This window comes from Filicampus tigris, chromosome 5 (genome assembly GCF_054856515.1).
Source record: "Filicampus tigris isolate MCC_2025a chromosome 5, RoL_Ftig_1.0, whole genome shotgun sequence".
Classification (NCBI taxonomy): domain Eukaryota; kingdom Metazoa; phylum Chordata; class Actinopteri; order Syngnathiformes; family Syngnathidae; genus Filicampus; species Filicampus tigris.
In genome coordinates, this window is record NC_141221.1 from 5,900,717 (window position 1) to 5,915,415 (window position 14,699).

Genomic DNA, 14,699 nt, shown 5'->3' on the forward strand with positions numbered 1-14,699 from the left:
TGTTAATCTTAGTAGTCTGTCATGGATCTTGTCTATACATTTCTACAACAAATGATTTTTTTTTTTTTTTAATCTAAACTCATCAAGTTTGCTTGATATAAATGATGATACACTGGTAACATTGTTTAATATATATGTGGCTCCCCCCATTTCCAGTTGAGTGAATAAATGCACCCCCGCCACTATTGGCGGAAGCGCTGTATTGTTTTAAAATGGGAGAAAAAACGACAACAGCAACAACGGAAGTGTTACAAACCTGTGGCTTCAGTAAAGGCACCAGACGACTAGGTTCCCTGTGTGCTCGCTTATGGCAGCCAACAATGTGAAGCAGCCCGCTGAGCGTGCTCTCATGTCTTGTTTGATTGCCTGCTAGGCCACATTCACATTGAGCTGTCAGACATCTGCTATTGTCTAACACTCGTCAGGCTGCCTGGCTGGCAGTTCTCTGCTCTTTTGCCAGCTTTACTGGAATGATCCACATGCGAGTTGAACTGCTACCTTTTCTGCATTACAGTGTACTACTGGAATGCATGTCATAAATCTGTGTCTCAATCTGTGTCTCAAACGTTTTGGGTAAAGACCCCTTATGAAGGACAGCCCCACAAGGACGGCCTCATAATCTTAACATTATTAAACATAACTACCATGTGCACCGCTAAATGCCATGAGAAGTATTTACTTTTTTGAAAATGTCAATCTAATTATTCATGGTCAATTTAATAAAAAAAGAAATAAAAAAATTAAGTAAATTCAAGTGAACTTGAATTCAATATTTATCCATCTACACTTGTTGACATGCACTGCTTCCACTAAAACATGGAAGCAATTACTTTACAAAAGCTCAGTCAGTGTTGCCAATCTACAGACTTTTATGACACTTGTCTCCACAAGAGTTTCTGCTTAGAAATAGACATCGTGAGTGGAATAATTTTCACATTGTTTTCCGTATTACAAGAACGGAGCTCAGTGGAAGGCAAGAATAGCGTCAATGGCCTCTTTGTTTCAAAAGCATCGATTTGTTGACATGTTGGTATTTTTTAACCCAAGGTATGCATTTCCAAGCTACAAATATTTAGGGGAGTTTGCTTTTCCTGACCTTTACAGAAAATGTATCAACAAAACCAAAATTTCCGATCTTTTAAATCCTCTTAAACTCATCAGAATGACTGACACGCCATTAGTAAAGCAATGACGCATCATCACAAACCAGACTTGCTTATAAATGTTGACAATGCTAATAACATGATTAAAAGCATGAGAGGAAAGACTTCCACGAGTGAAATGATGAGAGATAGTGGTGCCAGAATGAAGAAAATGTCCTGTCCTTTTCTTATCAATTGACTCACAGGTCTACTTACTTTTCCACTGACAAAACCAGGTCAGCTGGGGCTCCAAGGATAGTCAGGACTAACAGGTGGCGTAAACCACTGGTGGTCATTAAGTGGTCAAGCAGTATGGTCAACTGTTTGATGTTATCTTTTGATCTCTGCATTTAATCGGAACATAATTATTTTGAATTACAAGAAAACGATGCTTAACCTTGAGAATTACTGCCCCTATCAGTATAAATGACTCAATACATTACTAACCAATTGACCTAAAGTTTTACATTCTTACTAAATGTATGGTAATGTATCTTTTCAATGAACGCAAAGATACAACAAGATTCTGACACTGCAGTGTTATACCTCATAGTCTCCACTTTGTTGGGAGGCTCTTTGTCTCCTCTCAAATAAAATGCGTCATATTACTTTGGCCAAGAAGTAAAATAAAAAACAACAAAAAATGACTGCCTTTAAAACCAAGGTGAGTACAGCCTATGTATATTTTTTCCCCTTCCATTGAGCCGTGTATCCTCACTACACTCTAAAAACAGTTGGGTCAAAAATAACTATTTTTGGGTTAAATTTGACCCAATTGTTGTTAAAAAGGGTCAATTTGAACCAAAAAAATGAGTTATTCAGTTTTGACCCAACTTTAAGGGTTAAATGAACACAACAAATTGGGTCAAAACAATGCAAATAATTGGGTTAATCCACTATTTTATTTTTTATTTTATTTATAATGCTAAGGATACTGCCCCTTCCCCAAAAATGTATTAATGACAAGTGAAAGTTTAAAAGAATGTGTATTTCTCATCAGGTGCATCACTCCCGACATTGACATAATTTCAGCAACAATATCAGTAGGGGATGATGTACATTTGGTCAGAGCTGGGCACTCCGTCCTGGGGCCGAACCGGTCAGACGCCCATTTTTAGGAGTGACACGTTTGGAAAAAAAAAAAAGGGCTCAATTAAGCAAGGGCGGAAGTGGATTTTAATCCAGCCCACTAATCGGTCCTCATGCGTGTGCTGTGGTCACGAGGCAGCCAAATTTCATCTCAGCCTACTCGGTGATATGCGTATGTCATGGCTGGCAGTAATTAAAGTGTACATCTGGCACCTGTGTATGGGCCTCTCAGGTTGATTTTTGACCCAACATAAAACATTACTGGCATATGACCCAATATATAGTTACTTTGAAACAACAATTGGGTTAATTTATAAGGAATAACGCAGAATTTTGACCCAACACAAATAATCAAAAATTTGGGTTTGTGAAATAACCCAATTGTTTTTAGAGTGTACCATATAAGTAAATATGAAAAAGGAGAAAAATGCAGTCCAAAGACTAAAACTTGATTTTAACACCTAAAAATTAAGTGACAAAATAAAAATACAAAATTTGAACTTAACACCTAAATTTGTACAATCGACCTTACCCAACTGCAACTTTTACTTGACTGAAAAATACACAGATTTCATGAATGTACATGCTGAATAAATGCTAACAGCATTTGTAAAACTATGTTCGTGTTTTAGTATGTGATGTTTGTTCAAGCTGAGACGATGCCAGCTGTGCACAAGTGTGGTGGGGAATGTCCTTATTGCATCCAGCTTCACCCTCAGCATTTATTTGACGCCATTACTTTAAGACAACATTATTACTTTTTATTACTGCTTTAAATGACAAAATTACTGACTTACTTGTCACGCTACTGCACTAGAAATCGTCCGATATATTGTCCTACTTCTGCCGATCACAATGCCGTCCAAAAGAATTTAGAATGTTCTAATCCTATGTATATGCAACAACTCCGTAACGGGATGTGTGAAGCTTATTTTATTCAAACAGACTCTTCAAGTGGATGAAGGCTTCAATATTCTCTTGTACTTTGGAAAAGGACTATGGGAGGGAGGGTCTGCTGCCTCCCTATGCTTTATTATGGATGAGGGGATAGTGTATGGTTGTCATAACTTTGCTTTATCTACAGCCAGCAGTTAGACGTCCCACTGAGGCACAGTTCACACTTTATAATTGATCACCCTGCCCTTCCTCATCGTCTTCGTTCTGCTCGGGGTGAGGATGAGGAAGAGGAATGATAAAGGATACACACTCTTTCTCCTTTTCTCTTAAATTCAGTGGAGAACACTGAAAAGTCTCATACGTGTCCACAAAGAAATACCGTTTGAGTTTTGATATTCATATTGAAGAGTGTGACAGCATGGTGCATTAGTGGTTTGCATGTCTGCCTAATGGTTCTGAAGTTTGAGGTCCGAATCTTAGCTCTGGCCTTGCTCTTTGGAACTTGTTTGTTTTTCCCTGTTCTTGTGTGGGTTTTCTCCAGGTACTCCAGCTTTGTCCCACATCACAAAATGTTAAATTGTCCATATGTGTCAGTGGTTAATCGTCTATATGTGCTCTGCATTTAGTGGTTACCAGTCCTTGGTGTACCCTGCCCAAACTTAGCTGGGATAGGCTCCAGATCCGCACAACGTAGTAACTGGTCCGAGCACAGTGGTTCTGTAGCTAAAGGGCCAAAGTAGAAATACTGGGGTCTAATGTGTTGTATGAAGGCATTTCACTTGATTTACTTGATTGACAATGTGAAAAATGATGAAACGAAACATTTTGCGTCATGGTCCCCAAAAGTGCACCCTGCTAATGTAGTGTAGCTTGCTTGGTTGTTTAGTAGTATGTGGAGGTTCTGCCTTCAGTTCCTTCTAAGTGTACTTTGCGTGTATTGACCTGTAACCACACTCAAACAAATCAGTTTCTTCCTCCGCCATGTCGAGGGTGATCGACCAGCACGCCTGTTGTGCACTAAATGTACCAAGCTGTGCTGGGTTACATGTGCTGGCGAGTAGCAATACTTGTTAACCCGGTTCCACACAGAGTTCGAACGTGCTAAGCAAAATAGAGATCCTAGTCTGGTAGTTGATCCCTCTTCAGCTCATAGTGTAAGCAGATAGGTGACTTAAGCTAGGCCCTTGTGCTACTGTGACCTTTTCTCCTGGCTCGGCATCTTCCAATGTATCTGCACTCTGGCGCAGGAATCTAGTTGGAGCCAGTTAACACCATAGATGTACACATTGTCACTGACACATGGGATAGGCAGCGTCAGGGGTGAGGTGTGGGAGGGGGTTAAAGGGAGAATAAAGAGAAGGAAGCATTTTGGACAGATTTGACCTTTTTCCACAATCTAGCAGAAAAACGTTCCATGGCTGTCTCACAATTCCAAGCATTCAGTAAATGGTTCAAGTGAGAATATGCTCTTCGGGTAGTTACTGTAATGTAGTATAGCGAGCATTCAAGATAAAAGGACCGGTTGAAGGGTTCCCACAGACACAACTTTTCAAGTCCAACCTCTGTCATTTGCGGTGGCAGTAGTTCCTCTGTATGATCAGGACTGCTGCAGACAACTGTGTGTGGCAACTAGTTGTTGGAGGGATAATAGTCTTGAGCAAGGCAGCGCTCTGCACTCTGTGTCGTAAGCACACCAACAGAAAAAGATGCAACCGAACCCTTACCTCCAAACTTTAACTCCAACCCGCAATGACTAATCCTAACCCTCACCCTTTAATTGTAAACTGAAAACCTAAAAGTTACCCCATTTAATACGCAGAATTTTCCCACCAGTCAGAAAAGCAAGTGATGTCATGGTTTGTATTGATTTGTTATGTTTTGCTTTGAATTCTTAATTTAAACAAAACAAACAGGTGGGAAATGGGTCAATATTTCTAACCAATCAACCGATTAGTATCAGAGAAAGGCAACCATAGGTGCGAACGCATCTTTTAAGAGTATTGATAGTTTAGGAGAATGATGATGGTAAAACCGGAAGCAATAAAGGCTGTGGGTTTTTCCCATACAGAACGGGGAGAACTTGGGAGGTTGGGCAGTGGAAATGGGAGGTCATCGAAAAGCTTAGAGAAGTAATGAATAGCTTTTCTCACTCAAGAAAGAATGATTTAATGTCTCTCGGGAAGAGGTGAAGAGGCTGGGATGAGAGGAGCCAGAGGAGAACGTATAATAAGGGATGAGAGATGTTTTCAAATAAAACGCCAAAAGAGAAAGAGGGCAATGTGTTCTTGGGTCGATGGGAGAGATCAGGATTTTAATGTTTATGGAGTAAGTAACCAATGAGCTGCCAAGGCTTCTGGGGTTACTCCATGCTTTTGAGGCACATTTTGTGATTTATCGTCGTGTTTTGTGGGTGGGATTGCACATAATAATTTGTTGTTTCTTCAACTGTCTGATTGAATGGTAGTTTGGCAAGAAATAGCCTGAAGCGAGTGACGGGTTTGTCGACAATTGTTTAAACTGGGATTTGGTTTCTCTCTTGATATATTAAATGGATAGTATTCACATAGCAACATACAATACAATCCTGTGCCTATACTATCCAACTTTTTGTTAACAAATGACTTTAATTTTTGTGGTCTGTGACTGGGGTTGCACATTTTAATTCCTCTCTTGTGATATGTGACAAAAAGCAGAGTCAACATCCCACAGCAGGGGTCTTCAATCCTGTTGTCCTCGAAGGCCGCTGTCCTGTTTGTTTTCCATCTGTTCCTGCTGCAATACACCTGATTCAAGCGATCAAATAACCAGCAAGGTCTGCAGAAGCTGTATTACGATGCTGATCATTTGACTCAGGTGTGTGTTGCAGCAGAGAGAGATGGAAAATAGGCAGGACACATTGGCCCTGGAGGAACAGGATTGAAAACACCCGTCCTACAGTATAAAGATACCCCTCTTAGGTTCGGGGTTAGGTTTTGGGTTTATGGTTACAGGTAGGGGTTAGAGTTACTAATAGTGATTGGTATTGGTTTTAAGGTTAGGGGTTACCACTTAAAGGTAACACTGGAAACAAACACTGAAATAATTTTAGACAGCAGGGCCTCCACTTCCTCTCCCAATCTCAGTGCATTTGATACGTGTCTGTATTCTTACCTCACCCAAGGAGTGAAACAATTGAATCTTGAGTACATTTAACCTTGTGTGTATCCCTTGTCCTCTCAAGTTTCAAAACAGTACAACTGAGGAATCTATTTGCAGGCTTCTGGGGGTGAAACGTGACAAAAATCCCCAAACAGTCGGCCACTGGCTCTGGATTACAAAAACGAGAATACAGAATACATTACATGCTGAAAATTGCTTGGAAAAAAAGATCTGTTGGTCAAAAGAGAATTAAGATTCACACCAACCAGTCAAGGGCAGGCATTGAATTGAGTGTCAACCGCCCCAACACACACATACACGCACCCACACCCCCACACAGGCATACACACCCGTTTTCAAAAGACTCCAAGTCTCACAGATGAATGCATTAATGCACAAAAATCCTAACATGCACATGGGACCTATTTTCATGCGATCCCATGTCCGTGCTTGTGCTGGCCTCTCTTGTTACAAACAGTGGACCCGGTGTGACTTTCAGTGGTAGCACGTTCCGAAAGCTGTTAGCCATTTAGTGACTGAAGCTAAACAAATGTGACATACAAAAACACACTCACGAGTGTACACATTAAATCACATGTCCTCTCGGAGTGGAGTGTACACAGACCAAGCAAGTCATGAGGTAGGTCGTTTGACTCTATATGATACCAGATGAAGAATGTGTAGAGGAACATGAGGGAAGTCTGACCTCCATCGGAGACAAGAAATATCATCTCACTATTCTGGACCAGATTAGGATAAAAGTAGAGTACATTTATTTATGGTGGATGAACATCATTAGGGTGGTGATTGGTCTAAATAATCTGTGTATCACTTGTTCTTCCCAGTTTCAATTGACCATTAAAGACTTAAGAAATTACTGATTTAATTGTTTTTTAATCTAACTGACAAAGGACACAAAAGCCCAATCTTTCATGTTGAAATGTTAGGCTCAGATCAAAAATATAATATAGAACAGATCACAGGACTGAATTTTAAGATATTATATTATTTAATTGGTCGGGTTTTCGTTTTCACCTACAATGAAATTTTACATGTCTCAATCAAGAAACATGGTCTGTTTGCCCCCATAGTATGTAAGGACTAATGTTCCCTCTAATTTTCCATGTGTGTGAGCATAAACACAAACTCACTGAGCATTCCTTGGACAACGAGGAGCAACATCATGGTTGCATGGCATGGTTGCACAAAATAAAATCATCTGTCTCCAGATACATTTTTAAAGTAGAATATACATCTATTTAATGAATGTATGTGGATTCAGATGATTATATTTTGTGCAACCACTTGACAAAATAAAATGGGGTGAATGATGCACAGTACACTGAAAAAAATGCAGTGCATGATTTACCCCATTCAAAAAAAGATATACAAAATACATATTTTTATACATGTATAAAATGAATGGTTTATATCTACCTTACAGCAATGTGTTTGCATGAATGCCTTTCTATTTTGCGCCCTCTCAGGAGATCTCCGACTATGACCTGCAAGAGTTGGTAATGAAGTCGGTGGGTCGGTTGACATTGGTGCGCCAGACCTTCCCCATGCCGCAGAACACAACCCAACGTTGTGTCAAGCACAACCACCGGATCAACAATTCCCTCTGTGACCCCAAGAACGCCAAGGCTCAACAGCTGGAGGTGAGCCCATCTCAAACCAAATCACTGACCGTCATTTAAAATGAAAGAAAACCAGCCACTTTATTGATCTTGTATTTCATTTAATTAAAGACTTAATTATTTCTCTTCCTGGATCCAACTTTCTTCGCACTAATTATTGGACAAACTGACTGGAATTGATTGAGTAGAAAATAAGTGCTTAGCCAGGAACATTGAAAATGTGTATCTTTATTAGTCATGTGGAACAAACATACAGATGTAACATATAGTCAAAAATCTAACCAATGTATCTTTTTTAATTAAAAAATGTTCGATTAGGTGACAGAGAGTACATACATATTTCTGCAACCCCTATGCCTCCCCCAAACTTGGTACAACCCTGTTCCCCTTTGCTAGGATTTGGTTTTCTCTGCTACTGGTCTGCTAATTGGAGGCAGGTGAACCGCATTAATATGTCTGCATTTGAGAAAAATTAAACTCCACAGTCCAGTAACCTCGCTATGATATTAACACATTTTCACTAACAGGTGTCTTGACATTGCACCGACTAGAGCAAAGTTATTCTTGCATAGACTCTAAAGAGACACCAGTTAGTGCTATCATAGCTTATAATTGCTCATGAGGCATGGGGCAAAGCCATGAAATTGGGACAAATGCATTTGAATGCGACAAAATTATGCATTTGCCTCCATCCCCCAAAAAACTTTTAACAGTTCCCAGGTGTCCTAATACAATGAATATGGCATGATTTCTTTTGGAGGAAAAAAAAAAGGTTTTTGTTCTTCCTTGTTGTGCTTTTCTTCCTCTTAATATGTTCCCTAAGGCAACAATATGTATGCAGTTATGATGGTATTTTGTGTGTGTGTGCGTGCCTGCGTGTGTGTGTATGCATGCGAGTCATCAAGCTGCCATCAGACGGGCGACACAAAGGGGAGTGTATGGTTATTTACGTGCCAAGACAAAATGTATTCAATTGAATCTATGTGCTGTTGATTTATGTGGCTTCCCAAGAGCCCTGGGGATCACATTTGATGAGACATTGAAATTTGTTAAAAGGAGAATCGTTGCTGCTGAGCTTATGAAGATGTCTGCGCGGCTGCGGTAAAACAAGTCGACGACAAGGTTAGCTGGAATGCAAGAAGGTCAGCTTACAGCTCTTGTAGACTTTCTACCTGGAAATGATGGGTCTTAGACGTCTGCCAAGGCCGAGTAACAAACGTTTGAATGCACTGATTTCCGTCGGTCGTGCATCTGATTTTTCTCTTTGAATCAACAGGCAACTTCCTGGTTGATGGAAGATGACATAACACCCAAATAGAAGGACGAGTCGAGTCGACTTTCAAGCTCGAAATGATAAATCTCAGACTTCCGCTGAGGTCGAACAACAAAAGTTAAATACAAGTGTTTTTTTAAAGTTAGTAGACAACTTCCTGGTTCATGAACGATTACGATAGATTTCATGACTAGATGGACAGAGACTTTGTAGGCTTGAAATTATGAGTTTCAGACCTCAGTCAAGACTGAACAACAACATTTTTTTCAAAAATGGGAGCACCATTTTTGCTTCTTTGTCCTTCTATGTTAGGTTCCAACTTTCTGGTTCATGGATGATGACATAAGATTTCAGGAATAGGCGGCCGGAGACCTAGTAGACTTTCTACATCGAAAATAATACTGTGAGTGTATGATTTTTTTTTTCACCAAGGCCAAACAAAAAAAAAATGGGAGAACCATCTTTATTTTCCCTTTTCTTCCAAGTTAGGCAATATGTAAGATATCTTGAATAGAGAGAATTTCCATTTTGATTTTGGGTGGACTGTTCACGCCATCCAGTTATAGCACTTGTCCTTAGTACTATCTTGGGTGAGCTGGCACCCATCTCATCTATCTTGATCGCCATCAAATCGAATATGACCTTCAGGAACACCTGAGCTGCGATTTTAACACCGAACCTCTTAATCGTGCGACAGACATGCCAACCACTAGGTCCACCAAATGCGCATAAACACTCACCAATACCTTATCTAACATCAATTAGTACAGAATTAGTATTGCATCAAGTGCTATCTGAGTTGCCTGTAAAAAAAGGCCAGCCAATGACCTGTACTCATCAGTTTTAGCCTCTTTGCTGCTGCACTTGCCTGAGGACATCCAACCAGCTCAGCATGGGGGAGGTTACACTCTATAAATTCTTAATCTAAAACACCGCTTGGCACCCCTCCCACATGAGGCATTCACTTGTTTTATAGTGTATGCAAATTAGCCATCAACAACACCAGAAGGCTCCGGTGCAGTGCAAGGGAGAATCTGTTATTCCTAATAAGACCCCAGCCGCCATCCCATTGTCTGCATTAAATCCATAGTGAGTTATTTTTTCAAGTCACTGGAGGACAATGTGTTTTTATGTACACCTGGTCAATACCTCGTATGGCAGGAAAGGAGAGACGAGTCACACAGTGGCCTCAGAAGCCCAATTTCACACTGCACTGAAGCAAAGCAATGCAGGCTGACCGCACATACACACGCACTCGCACAAATGATGCGCACATGGAATGCAGAGCTGACTGATCGGCGAAGGGTCCCCACAGAAAGCGTGAAGATTTTTTTTCACTTTAATTCCCACAGAAAAAGCAGAAAGAACGAGAGATGTGACAAGTGTGAGTCCTCCAAAGGCAGAGAGAAAGAGATAGAGAGTTTGATGTTTTTCCTCTTATCTTATCTGCCTGTCTATTTCCCCCCCAAAAAAAGATTATAAAGAGAGAGAAAAACATTGATGTCATTGACATCATTTAGTTCATTTTCATTTCAAACCTATTATTCTGCATTTTGCTATCATGACCTCTCCAGTTTGGGACAAGACAGTATGACATTCGCATCACTCATGTTCAACTGGACTGAAACATGGTGTTCTTAAAAGCATTTTTTCCACACGACACCGCTCTACTCATTATTGATGTTTAAACATGTGCAAAACCTGGTACTCCAAAATTCTGCAAGGAACGTGGTTCAATTCATTTTTGGCGTTTGGGTTTTTCACTTTAAATAAAAATCTAGCCGCATCGAACACATTTGTCGAAACGCCATAAGCTAACAAACAACAGTTGAATATTCAGTAGAGCAGAGTTGCAGAGGAGTATGCTAAGCATGCAAACAAGGCGCTGTTTCTGAACCAGCTTGACCAGTGCATTGTAACATTTGACGATACATGTCTAGAAATGGGCCGGCACGGTGGGCGACTGGTTAGCACGTCCGCCTCACAGTTCAGAGGTCGTGGGTTCGATCCCGGCTCCGGCCTCCCTGTGTGGAGCTTGCATGTTCTCCCCGTGCCTGCGTGGGTTTTCTCCGGGTACTCCGGTTTCTTCCCACATTCCAAAAACATGCATGGTAAGTTGATTGGACTCTCTAAATTGCCCCTAGGTGTGATTCCTGGCTGTATAAGTGCACTCCATTTACCAGTTTGATCAAATTAGATTTTTAATTTGTTGGACGAAAACTTGTTTTTCGGCAAAAGTACAATGAGGTACCCTGTGGCGTTGATTCGGAACTTGTTCGTTATTGGCGTTGTTCGTTGTTGTTCGTCAACGCGAATTTGGGGTATCAATCTGAGCTCTACAAACAAGCATTCACATTCACACCATGTGTAATTTAATCTTGAATGAGCGTAACATACTGTACATGTTTTTGGAATGTGGGAGGAACTCAGACTTAATACATATACTGCACATGTTTTTATAATATTCGTTTTTAAAAAACAATGTCCAAATTCCTAGTATACCATAGTTTTCCATGAGTTAGTGTATTACTTTTTGTACGAGACCCTACTAAAGACTCTTTAAAGCACCTTATTTAACACATGACTATCAACAAGTGTCCTGTCATACAACAAAGTAGTACAATGCTGCCCCATGTTCCAGTTAGAGAAACTAACAGGGAGCGCTTGCAAATGTAAATGAAGAGTGGCGGCTATGGTCGTTGGGTGCTTTTGTGTGCGCTAGTGCTTTGATTATTTCTACATGCCATCATCTAAAAATAGACAAGCCCAGAGTCCTGTTTTGATGTATGAGCGGTGGTGTTGCTGGCGTGCGTTTCTGCAAAATAACTGTGCTTAATTAATGGGAGATGGCGGGTGTCAACTGCGTGTGCGCAATGGTGGCTTCTGCCGGCGTCAGTCTTTTCATTATCCTCTCGTTATCATTTTGTGGAAGAGGGGAGTCTCAATAAATCACAGTGTCATCCATCACAGGGCTGAATCGCCCCCGTCTCGCTGCATGGAGGTACACTCACACTGCAGGCTTAGATGTGCTTGGACTTAAAACAATCCTGAGGTTGGTAAATGCCATTTTAGCACAACAGCGGTTAGTTCAGATGCCTTGTGTGCATCTGGCAGTGAGTCACACTGGATTTGCATGAAAAGGGAATCTAACTCGATGCATGTAAAACACCCACTTTTATATCGAAACTGGTTGGCCAAGTCCATTTATTTCAACTGATCACAGATGGAATAAACCTTGATTAGTAAAAACAGTCACAAGAATGGAAAATTAATTGTATTATTGTTATTGTTACGTGTAATAGTAGTAAAGTTTTAACATAGTTTTTACTCTTATGTTAGGGTGGACCATTATTTCTTTTATTTGTATTTTTTCTTGTATATTTATTGTTTGTATAATTTGTAATGTTATATTTGAGTCTATGTGACATGATTGTCTTTTTTTTCTGTTAGTAATAAATTTATGGCCAATGTCATTGGCCATAAATTATTATAGGTTTATACTGTATATTTTGAACAATATAACAAATTAAAATAATTTTAATTGATTCTGTCTTTTTTTTTTCCTTAAATCTTCTTATGAAAACAGGTTTCAAAAATTAAACAAATCTGTGGGGGGGGGGGGCATTTTCTTACGTTTCAAGAAGAGCAGGATCATGCCTTTCTTATTCCTACATTAATGGAAATAATTATGTATTCATATTAAAGACTGAAATGTGTCTTTCTTTGTCTTTGTCTGTAGATCACTAACCGCTACATCTATGACACGGTGCTGCTGCTGGCTAACACTTTCCACAGAAAGCTGGAGGACAGGAAGTGGCACAGTATGGCCAGTCTGAGCTGCATCCGGAAGAACTCCAAACCCTGGCAAGGGGGGAAAAGCATGCTGGACACTGTCAAAAAGGTATGAGATTAACATTGGCACCTCGATTCATTCTCATGATGAACAAAAATACAAACACCATAAAAGGGTTGAATATTTTTAGCTCCAAGCAGAGATGACCGGGCCACTGCAACCCCTTTTTCAAGGTCAATCTCGAACTCAGGGCTTCTAATACTTTGGTCTTGCAACAGAGATTTTTTTTTTTTTTTTTTTTTTATTCAAAGGGCCTCCTCATAATTCTAATGCTAATTCAACATACACTAAGTGCCATATGTGAAATTTAGAATTAAATTGCATTAATTGGGAAGTTGATTATAATTGTGGGGGAAAATGCAATGTTGCAATAACAAATTCATTTTTTAGATGAACGAATGATGGAATGTAAAAGGAATAATGTAATATGTTTTCAAGGCAAAAGAGGATGCATTTTGGCAAGATAAAAAGGTAATTAAACGGAAGCCTTTTTAAGGTGAAGTCATAATATCAGGATATGAAAGTTTAACTCAGGGAGAAATACTTTAACAATCCAACTTTATTATTATAATATTACTCCTTTAGTTCTGTAGAAAATACCACTAGACATGGAAAAAAATGCCTTCTGCTCTCAGAAAAAAAAATCCTGTAATGTAGTTGATTCGATTTTTTTTTTTTTTTTTTTTTTTTTTTTTTTTATATTTCAGGGTGCGCTAGTGAGTTAGTTTTAGAGTTATGTTCCTCTCAGGTACCTCTATAGTATGAAAAATAAGCCGGAGAAAAACCTAGTCCTAAAAGACTAATTGTTGTCAACTGTTGTCTTATATGTACATTACCTTGCAGCATTAGCATTACTAATGTTGTAACATTAGCATAGCTAATGTTGTCTTAAACATTATCGAGCAGGTTTAAACTTCTGTCATCGTGTGGAAGAACATTGAATTTATCTGCCTGCCATATGTTCCTTACCTAATGAACTTAGATACATTGTTTGTAGTCAATCAATAATTTGTGGACCATGGGGATCAATAATTTGGGGACACCTCATGACAGAGATAGGGACTTGCAACATGTACTCTTGAGAGACTTAAGTCATTATAAAGGACCATTATTGCAGGAATATAGTCATTTTTATTCTAAGAAAAAAAGGTGTATTTTTAGAGAATATAGTCCTAATATTTTAGAGAATGATGGTGTCTTTTCCAAAATAACAGGGGAAAACCTTGTGAAAATAAACGTGTAGTTTTGAAATTCATTTGTTAAAATATTGCTTTCTTGCCTCATTAAACATGGACATGACTTTACATTGCAAAAATGTGAAAATTGGAAAAAAACTTTACTCTAATAAAATTGGCACTTTATACCAAATATAACAAAACATGTCTTAGTTGCTGTAAAGATTACTAGTTACTTTTCATGAACTTCTCAAGCCATTACAGCTCGTCCCCACACCCACAAAAAATGTTCTGAGCATTTTATGAGTTTGTCACTGAAAATAGGCTACTTTTTAATTTTTATGGAATGTTTGGGTGGATGTGGTCCTCTTTTGTGTTGGGGGGGAAACAAATCCTTCCCCTAAATGGTTCCTGGACCAAAATGTTTGAGTACCCCTGTCCTTGAGGACTCACCTCACACTTTAAAAGTTCTGATATAACACACTGAGAATA

The 14,699-nt window shown here is 39.4% G+C and overlaps 1 protein-coding gene across 5 annotated transcripts in view; it reads left to right on the plus strand.

The window, feature by feature from the left end:
- grid2 (glutamate receptor, ionotropic, delta 2) overlaps nucleotides 1–14,699 on the plus strand; it is a 440,886-nt gene that overhangs the window by 293,441 nt on the left and 132,746 nt on the right. For all 5 annotated transcript variants that reach the window (XM_086031022.1, XM_086031021.1, XM_086031025.1 and 2 more), the window contains 2 exons: nucleotides 7,754–7,927; nucleotides 12,919–13,080. In XM_086031022.1, the coding sequence (XP_085887148.1) occupies nucleotides 7,754–7,927; nucleotides 12,919–13,080 (336 nt within the window). The remainder of the gene's footprint in view (nucleotides 1–7,753; nucleotides 7,928–12,918; nucleotides 13,081–14,699) is intronic.